Raw genomic sequence first — 20020 nt, 5'->3', positions numbered from 1 at the left:
GATCATACATGGGTCCTCATTAACTGTACTGTCAGAAATCCAAAATCTGAGAAAAGCGTTATGGCACAAAAAACCCTAATTTTAAGGTTGCTTTTTATTAGAAACCCTAAACTTGAGGAGAAAACAAGAATATGGTATATAAAAACCCTAACTTGATGGTCACTTTCTATCCTCCAATTTTATGATGTTAGAATCGAAACCCTAGATTTGGTTGGATGATTTGGTGTTTCAAATTTGTGTTGGACCATCCATGTTTTTGAGTTGTGAGACTCATAGTTTACCAAGATCCCGTGTGTGGACAGTCATAGATCTCTATGGGGAGTGAATTCAAGTGGCCGGTTGTATTAATCGGCAAGTTCTTTTGCTAATCCACATGGTTAAGTGGTTGGGTTTGTGTTCATCAGCAAGTTCTTTCGTTAATCAGCGAGTTACAAGTGGCTGGTAGCGTTAATCAGCAAGATTCAAGTGGCTGGTTGCGCTAATCAGCAAGTTTTTTCAAGTGCACACAAGCTGTGTAGTGATCAATATGTTTAATATTAGTGATTCAGAGCACTCTTCTACCACCTCTATTACTCCGGGGTGTAATCTCACACATGGGTACCCATGGAAATAACCCTACTCTGCACACACATACACACACAGTCTATAGATTCTGATAGAGCAAGAAGAATAAGCAAAGGGAAACATGATAAATCTACTAAAAAATTGAAAATAACAAGGGAGCTTAGAAGCCAAGCCCCATAGACATCTCTGGAAAACCAGGCAAAACCCTAAGGATGATCATAAAAAAACAGCTCTCCCTCCTACATAATACACGATATATAGTAGTAAACCTAACCAGAATGTAATTTGGGCAGTTTATTACAGAGCTTGCATTATAACCATAACAAAAAAAAAAAAGGAAAAAGAAGCAAAAAAGACAAACTAGTCCAAAAATGCACAAAAGAAAAAAATACCCCTTGCTACGCAGTTCATTGTTTGATGGCTTAAAGGTCTTTTGTAGCAAAATTGGATTCAACAGAGTCGGTTGGGACATCATAAGTCTCTGAAAGAGATTTCCTTAGAACACCAGAAAGCTCAATTCTGAGATATGATTGGAATGTTTGAGCAGATTGAAGGCTCACTGCTAATAGTCACCTACATCAATGTCCCCTGGTTAGGAAGGACTTGCCCTCAAGCCCCTCTCGGCCATGAATCTCCTCCATGCTTCTTCATCGATTCACACCAAGTCTTCCTCTAAGATCCTGGAGTTTTCTGATTCCAGCTTACCCTTCCATTGAACTAGATGTTGATTATACAAATCTCACCAAGTGGTGAAGGTTAGAATATCCACAGCTCCTTGAATGGCCTCCATTGCTCGTTTAGGCAACTAGGCTTCCCATTTGGACTCATCCTTGCTTGCAGATACTCCATGATACATAAGGGTTAGCAACATTGAAAACAGGGGATATGTTATATCCCTCGGGTAGCTTGATTCAGTACGCGTTGCTCCCTATTTGTTGCAGCATTCAGCAAGGGCAACCTTGTACTTCAGTTAATGATAGAAGCTTATGGAAAAGCGCTCTCGCCGTAAGCACACCATCATCAAGCCTCCTTCACTATACTCCTCTCGCTGGTGTTGGTTAGTGTCGCCCTTATACTTGGCGTAGGTTGCTTATAACTTCTCTTGCACCTGCTTGTGGATGTCTTGAAGTTGCTCTGCCAGCGCCTCTTAATCATGACTAGTTCATTCCCTCATCAAGAAGGGGAATCAGGTCCAGAACTTTGCTTGGCTGGTATCCATACATAATCTCAAAAAAAGACTTCGCCGTCAACCTATTCATTGCACTTTTTTAGGCAAACTTGAGCTGGCATAGAACCTGATCCTACTGGCTGCACAGGTCCTCGACGAGGCTATGAAAGAAATTCCCAAGCTTCAATTTACCACCTCAACCTGGCCATCTGTTTAGGGGTGGTAGGCACTATTGTACTTAAGCTTGGTGCTCAGCTTCCTCCTTAGGATGTGCTAAAAGTGGCTCACAAAGCATGTGTCTTGGGGACTCCATGGACGCAAACCACTTCTTTGAGGTATCGTGTCAAAGTAATTCTTGCAAGGGACCAAGTATGTCATCTTCAAAAACTGATCCACCACAACAGAGATGGAGACACAACCTTTAGCAATGCGAGAGAGTCCCCACCATAAGATCCATGGTAAAGCCTGTCCAAGGGTTGGAAGGGACGGGCAAAGCGGTGTATAAGCATGTGTTCTAGGACTGGCCTCTGTCTAACTGGCCAGCTTGACATCTTTCCACAAACTGGCTGACTTCTCGCTTGAGTATGTGTCCGTAACATTTCTCTTCCATTGTGCAATCATTTTATCTCGCCTGAAGTGGCCACTGAGGCCTCCACCATGCATTTCGGTCATGATCTTCACAGGAAATGACCCTATGTGATGCACAACTTACTTGAAAGGTCTGGCTATGTGGAATTCAAGATAATAAAATCAAAACTTTTCTCTTTGTTTTTATTAATATACCTGAATTCCAGCTAATAAAGTAAAAAAATCTCCTTGCTTTCACTAATATACTTGAATTCCAGTTACAAGAACCACAATACACTGCTGTAAATAAAACATAAAACCCTAAATACAACCTAAGACCTTTTCTTTTATTGTCAAAACATGATAATTTTACCCCTGTAACAGTACCCATGAACAGTACCTATGAATAATAAGCAGTAAAGAAACCCTCGAATTCCTAAAAAAACTTACAAACCCTAAAAATAAACCCTAAAACTAAAATCAAAATATACATCACATGAAGAGAGAACATGTCAGCGATGGGGTTCCATCGTCCATGACAGAGGAGAGAGAGATAGGAGAGAGAAAAAAAAGGACACACATGGCTTTAGGCATCGCTGTGTGTGTAAAAAGAGACTCAGACACGACCCGTCCCTCCACTTAGGAAAGGACTCGATTTTGTGCCTTTGTCAGAGGAGAAGAGAGGAAATGTCATGCGTGGCGATGAGGAACGCCGTGCGTGACATGGGAAAGAGAAACTCATACAGAGGCCCAGCCCGCCACTCGGGTTAAGGCCCGGCTCACTGTATTCCTTTATAAGAAAATAAGGGGAATCTCAAGCGCGGCGATGGGTAACGTCGTGCATGACTGGGAGAGAGAAAAGACAGAATAGAGTGAGAATAGGAAAGCAGAGAGAGATAGAAAAGGAAGTAGAGAGAGAAAAAAAGACAGTAGAGAGGAAGAAAGAGTGAGAGTTTAGGAAAGAGAGAAGAAAAAAAGAAAGTAGAGAGAGAAAAAGAGTTTAAGAAAGCGAGAAAAGAAAGGAAAGTAACAAGAAAGAAAGAGAGTTTAGGAAAGAGAGGGAAGAAAAGTAGAGAGAGAAGGAAAGTATAGAGAGAAAGAGAGTTTAGGAAAGAGAGAAAATTAGGAAAGAGATAGAAGAGATTAGGAAAGAAAGAGAAGAAAGATTGGGAAGGAGAGGAAGAGGAGGCATGCACGACGCTGCCACTGTCGCACATGTCAAGAGAGAGAAGAAGATTGAGAAAGAGACAAAAGAAGCATGCACAGCGCTGCCACTACCTTGCATGTTGAGAGTGAGTAGGGAGAGACAGCGAGTAGAGGAAAAGAGAAGAGAGAAAGACAGAAGAGAGAGAAAGACAGAAGAGAGAGAAAGATGCAAAGGGGAGAAAAGAAGGAAAAGGAAAAGAGAGAAAGGAGAGGGAGAGAGAGAAAGAGAAGCATGTACGGCATTGCCACTATTGTGCATGTCAGGAGAGAGAAAGATAGACATGCATAATTGTGCATGTCCATAGAGAAGAAGCGAGAGAAGAGAGAAAGAAGAAGAAAGGGAAAGAAATAAGAAGAGAAGAGAGAGGAAGAAAGAAGAGAGAGAAAGAAAAAGAAGAGAGAGAAAGAAAGAGAAAAGACAAGACGAAAGAGAATTACCTTGACCTAAGGGTACTGGGCCTGTTCTTCTCTCCCTCTCTCTCTCCTGGACGTGGCCCTCAACCTCAAAGCTTAACTCTAATTTTTATTAATCCAATTGAAGGTCCTTTACAATGAGATATAACATGTATTTATGAAGTTGGGCCCAAAACATGGGTGGATGCCCAAAACTTAACCTAATTGCTAAACAATACAATTTATTTGAATTAAAATAAAATCTAAAAATAGGTGCAAAATTACAATTTTGCCCCTGCCCAACAATACACGAAATTCCAAAACACTTCCTGCTGCAACCATGGAACGTGTTCGATTTTCTTAGGATGATTCGAGGTTGCTCCGTCGCCCGCATGGCCAAAAGATTATTACTTTCTCGTTGGGCTCAGCATGACGATCCATTTGATACTAACTTTGAGTCATCATCATGCAACTTGAAAACTTCCGATCGATAGTGCGCTTGTTTCATGATGTATTTTTTTGGTTTCTTCACTGAATTGCACTGAGCATGTCGTCACGATCGCGTTGCAACAAACGCAACTCAATTTTTTGCCCGAACGAAGATTTTACAATTTTAGGTTTTTGGCCGGAATTTGGATCCGGGGCCAGAATTCTGCAGCAACTTTAACGTCATCGTACGCGAAATCTAACCGTTCATCACACACGGGGTCTAGACCAGTGGTAGCTTTGAACCTTACGCACGCAATGCAACTGGTTTTGCGTCGATCGAATTGCGAGCGTCGTGATATAGCTGCTCGAGTGAGGCGCGCTACTGCTGATTTTCTCCAACTCTTGTTCTCGAATCGTCATCTTCTCTTTAGCTTTTCTCCCTTCTCAGACATCATCACGGGATGTGCCACATATCAAAATGCTTGTCTTATCGAGATGAAGACGCTTAAAAAATTTCTTCACGACCTGACTTGTAACGAGGGAGATATGAGTCCCGAAAGTACCTAGTCATGACTGTGAAAACCGATCCCCTTTAATGGAGACTGGTGCAGGGAGAGCGCACGGGAATAGTGTGCGGCCTACCCCTCTTCAATCTTTCACCCATAACTTTGTCCTGGAGTATCCGTTTAAGCTTAAACTTGACCCTTGGAGGTTTTCGACTATGCCGGATTCAATGGCGGTGGTCCCACAGCCATTTGACGCTCTGAAAATAAGGTTTCAGTTACACAGTCAATTTCAAAGTGCTAGAGGTTGATTTTTCTGAAATTGTTTCTTTGTCTTCACTACCTTAAATACGTCTGATTGCGAAGAAACTTGACAGGTGGCCTTTTGGCGTCCTTAAGAAGATCCTCGACCGCCTTGGGGCAATTCTGAGACTATCGAAAATTCTACTGTAAGTTAGGGCTTTATTGACCGGCTTCCCTTTTATTCCGCATCGGGGACCCAAGGTGCTGAAAAATGTCTTCAAAGAGTCCCCCTGCTGCCTCTCTCCATACTCTTCTTGAGCAAGATCCTTTTCTGAAACATCTTCATCTTCATCTTGATCCTTATCATAGATTGGATCTCCTAAGAGATCTTGTTGTTCATCTGAGCATGTATTGAAGATTGGTGGCAAATCTCAATCTGCAACATGCTAATTTTCAATACAACCTGTGTTAAAATCAAGAATATCCTCCTTCAGATCGAAACTCCTAGAGTGATATTCCCAAAGTTTAGGTCTTCTATCACTTTCCTCTTCACTTGACTCTTAATGTGGAGCACAGCGGTGAAAATGGTTGTAATTAACATCTTCTTGAGCAGAAAGATAACCATCTTTCTCATGAATGATGCTCGTTAGCAGTTGCGTCAACTGCAAACTTACTTTTTGAGTTCCTCAATTTATTAATCTTTGAATCACAAAGGGGCCTACGAGAGCAACCCTTCAACAAGCCCTCCTCGCTGCCATAGGTTCCCCATAATCAGTAACCCTAGGAAGAGAATCAACAAATACCTCACTGAAATCGGCAAGATCCAGGCTGAGTTTGGCAAATCTTGGCCTGAAATCAACAAACCCTAGACTTGGTTGTAGTTTCCTGATTTTGCCCCTGATTTTGCCCCTAAGCTTCTATATTTCTTCAATTCTGGAAAATCACATGGAATGACCCCTCTACGCCCCACGCACTTCTTAAACAATAATATTCAATGTTCAAAGACATTTAATGACCATACAATAATTTAAATGACCCAAAAAGTACTAACTTATATACAAAATTTGTGATGACAATTTTAACCATATGAATGGTAGCTCGTGAACAATAACCATGACTAGCACCAATGAGTAGTAACTAATGGATAATAAATAAAATATATATAGATTCCTTAAAAAAACTTTAAACCTTAAAAGAACAACCTTAAAACTAAAATTAAAATATATATCCTTTCACATTAAATTAAACAACTATTAAAAATAAGAATAATTTCCCCTCCATCACGCTCCATTGAAAGCACAACAGTCCAACTGTAACTGGAGGAAATTCATCAAATAACATTAATTGGATCAAAGCAATTTCTCTGATACCTTTCTGGGAACTCAGCTTTTCTTTCGGTTTTTGAAATGTTGCAAGTTAAGAGGGAAGCTAATGTGACGGCAAATACATTAGCAAACAAAGGTACAACTATGATTAGAATGTTTTTAAAACTCAGTTGCTTTCTTTTCTTTTTTTGTGTCCTTTTATCTTTTGTTATCTTTACTTCTTCTTTTTTGTGCTGCCATCTATATATATTTTTTCTCATTTTAATAAATTATAGGAGAATAGAATAACATATATCAGTGATTCAATAAGAGAGCGTTGACTGTAATGTCAACCAAGTCAACAATGTGAAAGTGGAACTTTAGCTACATGGATGAGCTGAGCAAATGATCATGGCAAGTAAATTATGAATGTGAACCGCTCTAAACATAGAAGAAAACCAACAACTTCTTCAAAATAGTTAGTCAATAACTCACAAAATTATATCCAGATAACGTGAAGACAAAAAATACCACGTCTAGGTCGCTGTAGTACATATTCCATTGAATCTGGGTTGCGGAAATCACATGTCAAATGCAGATATGCTAGAACACACTTTATTTCCTAATGATCAAAATTCGAAAGTTTAGCACCCATTACCCAAACGAACAGAATATTGTAAACAAAAGGATGAGCCAAATAAAATCTCAAAATCATACTTAGCGACTACTCTAGCAAATTGTCAGATCCAACCACAGCCAATAAGAGTTTTCCAACAAGAGTAGCAAAATATACACTTAAGAGTGTACAGAAATGATCCATAACAAGGAAATACAAGGAAACACAAGCCGTGGATAACATTCATTACTTCATCATATCTACAAACAATCATTTCAAAATACATTATCAATAATAAATAGAGAAATTACAAAAAAAACCCCAAAATCAGAGTTTCTAGACAACTTCCCCCCAACCAAGTTTTTTTTAACATCTGTTACCCCAAATTTAACTTTCCTAACAAATACCCCCCAAGTCAAAAAGTCATTTTTTTGACGAAAATGCCCATACCCACACAACCAGACTTTGACGTGGAAAGCATGCGGTCCAACACAAAATAAGGGCGGTCCGGCACGTTGGGCTATTAGAAAGCGTGGGTTCGGCATAAAATAGGGGTGGTCCGGCACTTTGGAGTTCTAGTAAGTGTGGGTCCGGCACAAAATAGGGGTGGTCCGACACTTTGGGCTTCTGGAAAGCATGCAGTCCGACATAAAACTTGGGCCATCCAGCACTTTGGACTTCTGGAAAACATGAGTCCGGCACAAAATAGGGGCAGACCAGCACTTTGTGCTTTCTGGAAAGCATGCGGTCCGGCACAAAATAGGGGCAGTCCAGCACTTTGAGCTTCTGAAAAGCATGCGGTCCGACACTTTGGCTTTGGATTGTTAGGGGGTCTGGCAGTTGTTGCATAGGGTTCGGCACTTTGGTAGTGAGCGAGTCCACGTCAATGTCTGGCTGTATGGGAATGGGCATTTTCATCAAAAACAATGACTTTTTGACTTGGGGGGGTATTTGCTAGAAAAGTTAAATTTGGGGTAAAAATTGCACCGTGGAAGAAGGTTGTATAGAAAATCTCTTTTTTGGGGGGTTTTTGTAATGTTCCCAAGAAAATATCTGTAAAGGAGGTGAACTACTGCATTAGCTTTTACAAGCATACTTCAAAATAAAAGAACTTTGTGGTATCAGATCCAACATACGTAAATGTTTTGCATATGATTGTGTATCGATATGCCAGATTGGAGAACTCATAATGCATATGTATCCTAGATCATAATTACCCGAATCTCTCACCGACAGTCGTGATTCCGAATCTTAACAAAACATGTTTCTATGAAGTCTAGAATCTCGATTCCTTAATTTAGGAATCCCGATTCCAACTCTTATAGATTCTTGTTTCCAATATTTATTGATTCTCGTTGGGATGCCTGTACAAAATCTTGTGGTTTTCGTATGCTTTTACCATTTTTAACTCTTCTCAAAAAAAAACAATTACTGATTCTCGATTACATAAATGGCGAATCTCGATTCTACACTTGCTGAAAATGATTTCCATATTTACCAAAATCCTACCACTACCAGCTTTTGTTTTCTTTTTTTTTCCTTCTTGTAAGAAGTGATGTTTAGAAGTATTTAAGGCATGAAACTACTCAAGCCATCCTTTTTGGAATGAAATGACCAATAGAAACCAAAGTGGTGATCCACGCTCTCTACTTAATTCTTTAAGTATGCAATGTATTGATCCAATGGAGAGATTGCAACTCTAAGTTGTTAGAAGTAATGTAAGCGTGCAAGTACGACATGTTGATCTATGAATTGCATTGAGCCATGTATTGTTTCCCTCTCAGTTCCCTCTCGATTCTAAAGATGTGGGAATCTCGATTTCATAGATGAAGGAAACTCGATTCCATATTAGTCAATTCCATCTTGGTCAGAAACTCGATCCCAAAGAGCTAAGAATCTCGATTCCATCTATGTAGAGTTCTTGATTCCATTTTGGTTGAATCTTGATTCTTAAAAATAAGAATCTTGTCCCCAACAATTCCTCTTGTGTGGACGTTGATTCCAATTACAGGAATCTTCTAGCCTATGGCGATTCCTCAATTTTGCTTCCTAAATCGATTTGGTTTCGGAATCACTTTGAGTAACTCTGTCCTGGATCCCCAAAAATCTCTTATTGTATGTAAGAAGCTTATGCCATAGTTCTACAAAACTGATTTGCTTCAAAACGACCACACTCCCTGAATATAAGGAGTTAATCTCCCTTTGCTACCTCATGGTGAGGTGCCCACCTTTAACGACATGCCAATGTTCGATGTCACCCTAGTATGCATTGAAGACCCCATTCGACCAAAAAAACACAAAACGCAAAGTTGTGGTGGGGTTAAAGAATAACTTGTGTTGTGTATTAGGGGATTTTTGTCATTTTTATACACTTTAGGATACTTATTTTCATTGAGGGTATTTTTGTCCTTTATAAATCCTACACAAACATTATAAATAAAAATATTAATGGGGTATGGGATGACTAAATCTCACGTCACCCTCTCCTCTCTTCTCTTCTCTCTTTCTTTTCCTCTTCTTTTCCCTTTCTCTCTAGTTTTAACACAATTTACTGTTCACAGCACTGTTCATGGTACTGTCATGGCATTGCTCATGGTGATCTTCGTGGCAATGTTCATGAGTATTGTTCACATGGTATTAGAGCACTGATATGCTTATTGTCTTCTTCTCTCTTCTCTAAAGAAATAGCTACCTTTTTTTAACAAAAAAAAATTGAAAAGAACAGAGGGAAAACCCTAATTCTATTAGTGTTGATTTTGTCAAGAAATATACCATTCCATGTGTGTGAGGCCAACATGGTTGCCTCTATGTGCAGTGTATGTTTGTGCCACCAAAAGGTTCTTCTCTTGGATGTGAAAAGTCGGGAGGAACAAGTGTTAGGCGTGTTGCAGAAGTTGCGAACGACTTGTTTTGGGGTTTCATCGTGCGATATGGCGAAAGAGCTTTGAGCATCAGCTTTTAAATAAACAAGTATTCTTCTTATGGTGGATTGAGAAGTTCTTGTGTGTGTTATCTGTTGTTTTGTGCTTGTGGGATTTCCAGCAGGTTTTTAAGGTGTTTTTAGTGTGTGACCTGACAAATACTTTAATACGTTGCTTACTTGAGATTGTTTTGCTCTAATGGCCGAGGAAAGCAAACCTAGATTTCCTATTGTTAGTGACATAATACCAAGTCCAGCAATCTCTAAAAAATTAAATGGCTCCAATTACCTTTAATGGGCCCAATCTATAAAGGTTTTCCTGGGCGCATGGGTAAGATGAAATTGCTGGATTTTTGTGGCCTACAAAGGCCTAGAGGGCTTGTAAAAAAATAGAATATGCACTTCAGTAGGAGTATGCTGACTGACCATGGGTTGGGTGGTTTATGGCCCTGGTCATGTCCAAAACCCTTGGCCCTAGGCATGTAGCACAACTAAGAAGGGTTTGATGTGGGTCATCCCATTGAGGTCAGAGAGATGCCCAAGGAGCATGTTTGTAGGCCAAGAGAACTATGTAATCTCCTGTGTGTAGTTGTAGCCTGTGAGAGCAAGGTCTAAAGTCTCAACAAACTTTTGTACAACATGCACACATGATAGCCGCATGGGAAGCAGCCCTTTTAAAGGGGTGTACATGTGCATTGAGAGAGTCCCCTTTGCACTGTAGGGACATGTGTTAGACTTGCTCTTAAAGGGGTGACTGAAATTCACATACCAAGATCATGGTCTCATTGTTTTATTATCCAACTTTGACCAGCCAATCATGAGCTCCTGCAAAGAGATTGTGGGTCATGGGACTTTGTTGGGTTGGATAAGAAAACAAATGTGGGCCATGGTTCCTGGGGCAAGTGGAGCACCCTTAGATTCGTTTAGTTTAACCCATTGGTACAAGTCCACTCTTAATATATTTTATTTAGGTATGTAAATGTTTCTTTGATTTTTAAATATTTTTTTTAGAATTTTAAAATATTATTTCTGCTGTAAATTTTCATACAAGAGTATTTCTGAAAATTTCATTACTTTAAACCACATGTGGGACCACGCGCTAAAGTTTCCTCTTTGCATAAAGGGGCACGACTTATATTTTTGGTGTAAACCATGCCCAAAATATTTCTAGTAAACTTTTATGTGGCTCCATGCCACCTTTTTAGGAAAATAGGGGGACACCCCAATTTTCTTAAAATATTGTTTAAAACTAAAAGGGAAGGACCATGCCACTTTTAAATGGTTTTAATTTTTAAAAAAACCAAATAGTGGCACGCCACTTTAAGTGGGATAAGGGGGGCACACCACTTTTTTGTGGAATAGGCACACCCCATTCAAATTGATATAGTTTAAATAGGAATCTTGCTCATTTAATTTCCAGCAAAACTTTTCAGGATAAATAGCAAATTTGTGGGGTGAGAGACTAATCAGAATCATCCATCCCAAAACTCAAAAATTTGAAACTAAAGATGGCCCAAAAGAGTCAAAAAGTGGGTATGATGAGTGGCTTATGGAAGAATTCTTTCATCATGGTATCCTTCACAGAGCCATCAATGCCACCCTCATAGCGCTTGTCCCAAGGATTGAAGGGGCAGAGGAATTGAAGGATTTCCAACCAATCAATTTGACCAATTCTTCTTATAAGATCCTCTCCAAAGTCTTGGCCTCCCGGTTGAAACAAGATCTCCCCTTCGTCATCTCCCCCTCACAGTCTGCCTTCATCAAAGATTAGCAAATCCTAGATGGAGTGATGGTGGCCCACAAGTGTTTGCACTCTCGACACCTCAGCAAAAAATTGGGCTTGATCTTCAAGATAGATTGAGAGAAGGCTTACGACTACGTCGATTGGTCAATCCTTGACGAAACCTTATCAAGAATGGGGTTTGGTAAGCGCTAGAGGAAGTGGATGAGGAGTTGCTACTCCAACCCATCTTTCTCAATTCTCATCAATGGGTCCCCAAAAAAAGGTTTCTTCCCGTCCTTGAGGAGCCTTCGCCAAGGGGACCCTCTCTCCCCTTTCCTCTTCGCTATTTCAGTGGAAGTTTTCAATCAGTCCATCTCTTGCTAGTACCAAGTCAGTCTCCTCTCTAACTTCAAAAGCAACATGCATGACCCGTGCATGTCCCACCTGCAGTACGCAGATGACACGTTAGTCTTCCTAGATGCAGTTCCTGAGGAAATTGATAACCTTAGGTCGTTTCTTATCTGCTTTGAGTATGCGACGGGCTTCAAAGTAAACATGGAAAAGTCCAAAATGATAGGGGTAGGCCCATCCAATCTTGAAACCAGGAACCTTATCCCCTATTGCGATGGTAAAGTGGAGGATCTCCCCAAGTCATATCTTGGCTTGCCCCTGGGCCTAGAGAAACCAAAGACGAGGCAGTGGTCTCACATGATTGACAACGTAGACAGGAGATTGGTAGGATGGAAAGGTAGATTCTTGCCCTTTGCAGGGGGAACCACGCTCGTCAAAGCTACCCTAGCCAACGTCCCGATCTACCTCATGTCCTTATTCCACATGCCCCCCTCAGTAGCTAACCATCTCGACCAACTAATGAGGAACTTCCTTTGGTTTGGTGAAGCTAAGTCAAAATACCTTATCTCCTGGGACAAAATGTGCCTCCCAAAATACCAAGGAGGTCTTGTAATCAGAGTTTAAGAAAACACAACTTAGAGTTGTTAGGTAAATGGTGGTGGAGGTTGGCCACTCAAAACAGCTCTCTATAGGCCCAGGTGCTCCACATCAAATACAGAATTTCGGTTGATCTTTGGCTGCCCGAGGGAAGACCTGCGACCAAGGGCTATGGTGCCTGGAAGTCATTCTTGACCTCCCTTTCTTTGTTCAAGCAATTCCTTTGCTTTCATGAGAGAGGAGGTACTAGAGTGCATTTCTAGTCCAACCTTTGGATATGCCACACCCCCGCTAAGAGATCTCTTCTCTTCTCTCTACTCTCTGGCTGTTAACAAATCCTCCCTAGTGGTTGAGGAAATGGTTACCTCTAGAAACCGCAGGGTCTGGAACCCCTCCTTTAGACAACCGCTTTCTGAGGAAGAAACTTTGAACTTCATATCCCTATCGGCCTCCCTCCACTCTACTTTCCTCGCCCTTTCGAGGACGGACACTCTGGTATGGATCCCTTCCCCCTCTGGCTCTTTTTTAATGGCTTCGTTTTATAAGAGACTCTTGCAACCTCCCACCTTCCCTCTCAACCCCACCTCTGTTCTATCAAAAGTTTGGTCCACCATTGCACCACCTAAAGTGCAAGCTTTCAACTGGACTGCCTGCTCTGAACGAGCTCTCACAATAAACCGCCTCCAAAGGAGAGGGATTCCCATCCCCAATAGGTGTGTCATGTGCCTTTGTGAGGAAGAAACAAGCTCCCATTTGTTCATTCATTGCCACCTAGCCCTTGAACTCTGGAACCTTATTATCCAACATTTTGGACTTTCTTGGGTTACCCCAGCCTCTCTACTAGCGCTACTTACTTCTTCCTTCAATTCTCACTGGCCGAAGTCAGGCAGAATCCTTTGAAAAGCTTCCATAGCAGCAACCATCTGGGTTCTTTGGCTCGAAAGAAATTCTAGGATTTTTTGTGGAATTAAATGCGTAGTTCCAGCTCTCTTCCACAAGATTACTTCGTTGGCATCCAACCACAAGGCTTTCGCAGGAATCAAGGCGCTACTTTCCTTCAAGATTGGGAGAATATCATTCACCTTGCACCCCTTCGGGTATCAAGAGCCAACTATTGGTCGCCTCCACCAGATGGCATCATCAAGATCAATTTCGATGGATGCTCCCAAGGTAACCCAGGCCTAGCTGGAGCAGGAGGCGTAAGTGACCACAATGGCAATATTCTGGCCTCTTACTCAGACCACCTAGACCACGCAGACCACGCAGACTCTCAGTTTGCAGAGGCTAGGGCTCTCTTATTGGGCCTTAAGAAGTTCGACCAATCCTGGGGTTCTCAGTTGTTTGTTGAGGGGGCTGCCAAAAACATTATTTTGTGGGCCTCTGGAAAGGCCACCCCTCCTTGGCACCTCGCCCATATTTTTAACAAAATTGAGCACATTTGCAGGGATATAAACGTCTTTTGGAGGACGTCGAACAACTTCGCAGTTCTTCTGGGTAAGGATGGTGCTCAGACACAAGCTGAAGCCCCTGTATAGATTCGACTTTTTGATGAGCTACTTAGACTATGGCTTTGACGCTGGTCCATCTCCTTTTTTGCTCTGGGCCTCTGCGGGCGCACTTTTTATTTCCTTTGCACAGCATATCTCTTGTAATTGGGCGTGTCCTATAAGCCCTCCATTTTTTGTACAGCACCACTGCCAGGTGGCCTATTTTTTGGTTGAGAGACCCGGTCTGTGGGTACTCTCGATTCTTACTGATGTACACTTCTTCTTTTAGCAATACCAACAGTTAACTTCCTCAAAAAAACAAAAAAACAAAAAAAAAACTATCAAATTATGATATGGTTATGGAATAGTATGGAACCCCATGTGAGAGTTAATGTTAGGTTCTATGACACCACTAACGAAGTGTGAGACGCTGTATAGGAAATGTACGTCTCTGATAAAAATATTTCTCTAATTTATCAACTTTATGAGAGTAAATGTTTTTTAAAGGCAGGAGATTAAAAGCCTCAATGATTATTATAGTTCTTGACAAGGTATATGGGAAGAGTTGAATATTTATCGACTCCTAACTAAAGATATGGAACTACCTAAATAGAAAAGAGAGGGATTTAGAGTTGCAAAATTTCTATCTAACTTAAATTCTGAGTATCATATTGTTCGGTGGCAAACCTTAGCTAGCAGTGAACTTCCCTCTCTCAACAACGTCTACTCTCGCATTCAACAAGTTATTATATCTTCTTTTTCATCAGCTAATAGCACTGATGATGAGTCTGCTTTAACCTCCTCCATTGATAGACGTGGTGGCAGAGGTTGTGGTGATGGAAATAGAGGACATGGTCATGATTCAGGTGGAGGTCGTGGTAGAGGTCGAGGAAGCAGGAAGTACACCCATTGAGGGAGAAGAAATCACACTGCTGAAAAATGTTGGGATCAATTTGGTAAGCCTACTTGGGCAAACCAGGTGTCATATGTTTCTGAATGTGACGTCTCATTTGGCACCAACGATTAAGACAAGAATGTACATTCTACTAGTAACTCAGTGTTGCTCTCACGAGAAGAATAGCCAACAGCCATCTACTCATTTCTCCTCTTCCACAGCTACTCTGGGTAATACAGGTACTTTTGCATTCCATGCATCTAAGAAGGCTTCTTCTTGAGTCATTGATTCTGAAGCCTCTAATCATATAACTAGCGAGTCCTCTATGTTCTCGTCTCTCAATAAACCAGATGGTACTACTACAGTCACTCTAGCTGATGGTTCTTATGTAGTGTATCTAGTCAAGGCATTGTGTGTCCTACTTCTTCACTCTCATTATTTTCAATTCTTTATGATCCAAAGTGTCCATTCAGTTTATTGTCAGTTAGTAAGTTAACTAAATCACTTCAGCGTTTAGTGACTTTCAATCTCTCATATTGTGTTTTTCATGATTGAAGGACAAAGAAGATGATAGATGGCAGTCATGAGTCTGGTGGGCTCTACAATCTTAATCGTAGCTTTGTCGATGTTGCTTTACATTCCAGTGTTTTCCCTCTTTAATGGGATTGAAGACTTGGTCATCCTTTTATCAATAATTTGAAGATGTTTGTTTCTTCATTAGAGTCAGTGTCAATTCTTGCATGTGAGGCTTGTGATTTAGAAAAGCAATATAGAATCTCTTTTCCATCAAGAATTAATAAGTGAGAGTTTGTCTTTTTCAGTTGTTCATTCAGACATTTGGGTTCCTTACAAAGTTTAGAGTCCAAGTGGTTATAGATAATTTTTAATTTTTGTTGATGATTTTTCTCGGATGACATGGTTATAATTGACAAAAGACAGATCTGAGGGCTTCTCTTTTTTTATTTTTTCTTAAAAATATTCAAACTCAATTTCGAAGGAATATTTGTGTTTCATGTTCAGATAATGCTAAAGAATATTTGTATTGAGATTTTCAGAATTATTTAGCCACACGTGGCATTTTATATCACACATCATGTGCGCATACTCCCTAACAGAATGGGGCAGCAGAGAGAAAAAACCGTCATATAATAGAGGTAACTTGTGCTTTATTGTTAAATATGCATATGCTCAAAAGTTTGACAGCTTGTTATTAGATAAATCGTATACCTTCCTCTGCTTTTGATGGAAAATCATCGCATTCTTTGATTTTTCCCAATAAGCCCTTGTTTACCATGCCCCCTAGAGTTTTTAGGTGTGTTTGCTTTGTTCAGGCATTAGGTGTTGGAATAAACAAATTGGATCCCCAAGCTATAAGTGCATATTTTTAGGATATTCTTGTATCTAGAAAGGCTAGAGATGTTATCATCCTAGTTTGAATAAGAACTTTGTGGATGCTGATGTTACCTTTTCTGGAAATATTCCATACTTTTCTAATGAGGGTAAAGTGCTAGAAATAAATTCAGAACAGTCCACACGAGAGGTGAATTCACAACCCATTACTTCTTCTACTCCTGATTCCTATTCCTTTCTCGAATGATAATTCATTATCTCAAGTGTCTCCTTCTCTAGAGCTTCTCTCTTATTACCAGTGTTCCATAGGAGCAACCTCTCAAGTGTACACAAGAGAAGAAAATTAAAAGAAGGGCAATCACCACAACTCAAGCAGCCGAACAATCTTCATCTTTGTCCACGGATCCTTATCCTGTTACTTAACGTACTCCTGAAGTTGAAAGTATTAATCTTCCAAAAGCACTTTGTAAAGGTTAGCGATCTTTGTACAAACATCCTATTGCTTATTTTGTTACATTTGAAAATCTGTCTACTTGTCATAAGAATTTTGCTTTAGCACTTTCTTCCATTTCCATACCTAAATCCTATCAGGGAGCTCTTTTGCATGCTGGATGGAAGAAAGCTATGGACGAAGAAATGGTTGCGCTTAAGTCAAAAGGTACTTGGGAGCTCACGGATTTGCCAGCAGGAAAAAAACAAGCTGGATATCATTGGGTATAAAACTACCAGCCAGATGGAACTGTAGAGAAATTAAAGGCTAGAATGGTGGCAAAAGAATACACAGACATTATTGATTATTATAAGACAATTGCTCCTGTGGCTAAATTTAATTCAATTAGGGTACTTATATATGTGGTAGCAAATAAGAAGGGGTTATTATGGCAACTTGAGGCACTGATGATGATATTATGGCAACTTGATGTTAAGAATGCCTTCCTTCATGGGTATTTACAAGATACAAGAAAAAGTCGATATGGAGCAACCACCAAGGTTTGTTGCTCAGGGGGATTCAAATATTTTCTTGGGATTGAAGTAGCTAGGTCACAATATGGTATTACTCCATCCCAAAGGAAATATGACATTGATTTACTAATAGAAACAAGGATGTTAGGGGCTAAACTGGTTAATACACCCATATTTCCAAGTACAAAACTTTCAGTGGATCAAGGAGGCTTGCCAGAAGTTCCTGGCACATATAGACGACTTGTAGGTAGACTTATCTACCTGACAATCACTAAACCAAATATAGGTTTTGCAATGAGTGTAGTAAGATAGTTTATGCATTCCGCCATAACACCACATTGGGAAGCAGCAAGAAGAATTTTGAGATACCTGAAAGGAGCCCCAGGCCAAGGATTCATCGACAAAAAGAAAGGCCACTTTAACATTGAGAGTTATTTTGATTGCAATTGAGCAGGATCACCTTCAGTTAGAAGATCTACTCTAGGCCACTGCACCTTTGTTAGAGGAAATTTGGTGACTTGAAAAAGCAAGAAACAGAATGTGGTGGCCAGATCAAGTGCAGAGGCTGAGTATAGAGCTATGGCTCATAGTATATGTGCTGTGGCTGAAAACCTTGATGCACGAAATGGGTTTTTCAATTACTAAACCAATGAAGATGTTCTGTGATAATCTGACAGTCATTATATTGCAAGGAATCCAATTTTTCATGAAAGAACAAAACATATTGAAAGGATTTGTCACTTCATTTGTGAGAAAGTGACCAGCAAGCAAATAACAACCACATATGTGAAGTTATCAGATCAATTGGCTGATTTATTCAGCAAGGCACTTATTCGAAACTAGAATCAGCAGATTGTTCCAAGCTAACATGGGTGACATCTATGCTCCAGTTTGAGGGGGGTGTTAAAGAATAACTTGTTTTGTGTATTGGGTCATTTCAAAGCAAATATTATATTTAAGATATTAGTGGGAAATGGGGTGATTGAACCTCATGTCACTCTCTCATCTCTTCTCTTTCATCTTTTCTCTCCTTTTTCAAATCTTCTTTTGCCTTTCTCCCTCTAGTTTTGACACTTTTTATCGTTCACATCTCCTATTCACGGCCTGTTCATGGCACTATTCACGGTACAATTCATGTCACTGTTCACAGTATCGTTCACGAGTACTGTTCACATTTGGTAGTACCAAAACTCACTGGATACCTCCATGTCGATCTTCTTTTACCATAAAACTTCTAAAAAATTTGGTTTCCCCTTCTCTGATTAAGGTATATCATCACACTCTACTATGTCTAAGCCTCGAATTGGGTTTGCATATCTCCATCACAAATTTGCAATGAGCAGAATGCACCATTTCATGTTTGTTTATCAGTCTCATCTTCTTCATGTCCACATATCTGCACTGATCTTAATTAAAGTGTGTTAATTAGGATGTACTCTGGTTGGTTTAGATATGTCTACCGCCATTGAAGCACCTACTTCAACATAAGCAAAGAACATACCATACACTATGACAAAGCTAGATGGAGAAGGTACAAAGTGAGGAGAATCATCCTGGCTGCCCTCAAGAAAACTATCCTACCATTTTGTCTCTTGTAGACGCTTCCAGATGGTCCGCCTCATCAAACTAAAGTCATGCAGGGAAGCCAAGCTCATTGTTACTATTCATGAGTACTGTTTATGTATACTTGGGTTACTGTTCACAATGGTATTTTAGGAATTTTTAATATTTTTTGGGAGTATTTTAGAGTCTTAAATTGTTTACTTGGATCTCCAATTAATAGGATTTCATATGCTTTAAAATAAACTATTATCCATCCATTTTGAGGAGGTGCGAAATTTTCTAGATATACTAATGGAACTTTGGAGTTCTACAACTGTGATGCTCAATATTGTGCTCCACAGTGTTTCAAAATCTCCTACGCGGCTGGCCCGATGCCCAGTGCCTAAGCATTAGTCCTCCGCCTAAAATCTTAGGCGCCCTGAGGTGAAACGTTTCTAGAAAATTGCATATATGTGCTGTTTAAAAGCACATATGCAAATATTTGTGTCAATTTTGAATTTTTTTGCATTGCTCTATATTTTGATTTCTTCCATGGGAATACACACATATGAATGTTGAAACATGTTCAAAACTTCAAATCATTGAAAATTTAGTGGAAAAAGTTAAAAACATAAACAAGCCCATGGTGTATTAGCCTCCAACTGTTCAATCCAAACTGAATATGGCATCCACAGTGACCCATGAACACGATCACAACTAGATAAAATGAATTACAAAAGAAAAGTATAAAAGCCATAGTCCCAATGCTCAATACAAGAGGATGTAACACTCAAGACAAGATAAAATAGAAAGAAGAGAGGAGATCTTTCTTTCTTCAATCATGACTAGTCAAAATCTTCATAATCACTTGCATTTCAATCTCCATCTGAATTGAGGTCATCATCATATGAATCATCACCCTCTTCAACATATTGCTCATCTGCCTGAGTTTCTTCTCAATCGGCCTCCTCCTCCTCTATCTCCCTCAACCTTTGTGAAGTATTAGCACCAATTGTTGCTCGAGTGGCCCTCTTAGGATCAAAAGCTGGACCAATAGCCTCCTCAACCATAACCAAGGTCAAACCCTCCCAAGGGAAGACCTCTTCAGTTTCTAGTTCTTCATCCAACCCCTCAACTGCATTCTCCTTATCCTTTGAGGCGATGGATCCCTCTTCGGCTAGTTGAATTTCTCCTTAAAC

General features: G+C 40.1%; 1 protein-coding gene across 27 annotated transcripts in view; it reads right to left on the bottom strand.

Moving 5' to 3' along the window:
• Positions 1-20020, bottom strand: part of LOC18443651 (uncharacterized) — a 110880-nt gene that overhangs the window by 42338 nt on the left and 48522 nt on the right. For 15 of the 27 annotated variants that reach the window (XR_002282510.2, XR_002282511.2, XR_016055958.1 and 12 more), the window contains one exon: positions 6909-6999. The exons of 9 other annotated variants lie outside the window; for them this stretch is intronic. Coding sequence is in view for 6 of the 18 variants with exons in the window: in XM_088867455.1 (XP_088723581.1) it covers positions 6909-6999 (91 nt within the window). In the remaining 12 variants the exon portion in view is untranslated. Of the gene's footprint in view, positions 1-6872; positions 7000-20020 lie in introns of all 27 variants that reach the window. 3 more of the 27 variants (XR_016055962.1, XR_016055963.1, XR_016055964.1) reach the window with 1 other exon arrangement.

The sequence above is a fragment of the Amborella trichopoda genome, chromosome 5 (genome assembly GCF_054954075.1).
Source record: "Amborella trichopoda isolate Santa Cruz 75 chromosome 5, AtrichopodaSantaCruz75HAP2 v2.0, whole genome shotgun sequence".
NCBI classification, from domain to species: Eukaryota; Viridiplantae; Streptophyta; class Magnoliopsida; order Amborellales; family Amborellaceae; genus Amborella; species Amborella trichopoda.
This window is presented reverse-complemented; position numbering and strand designations above follow the sequence as displayed.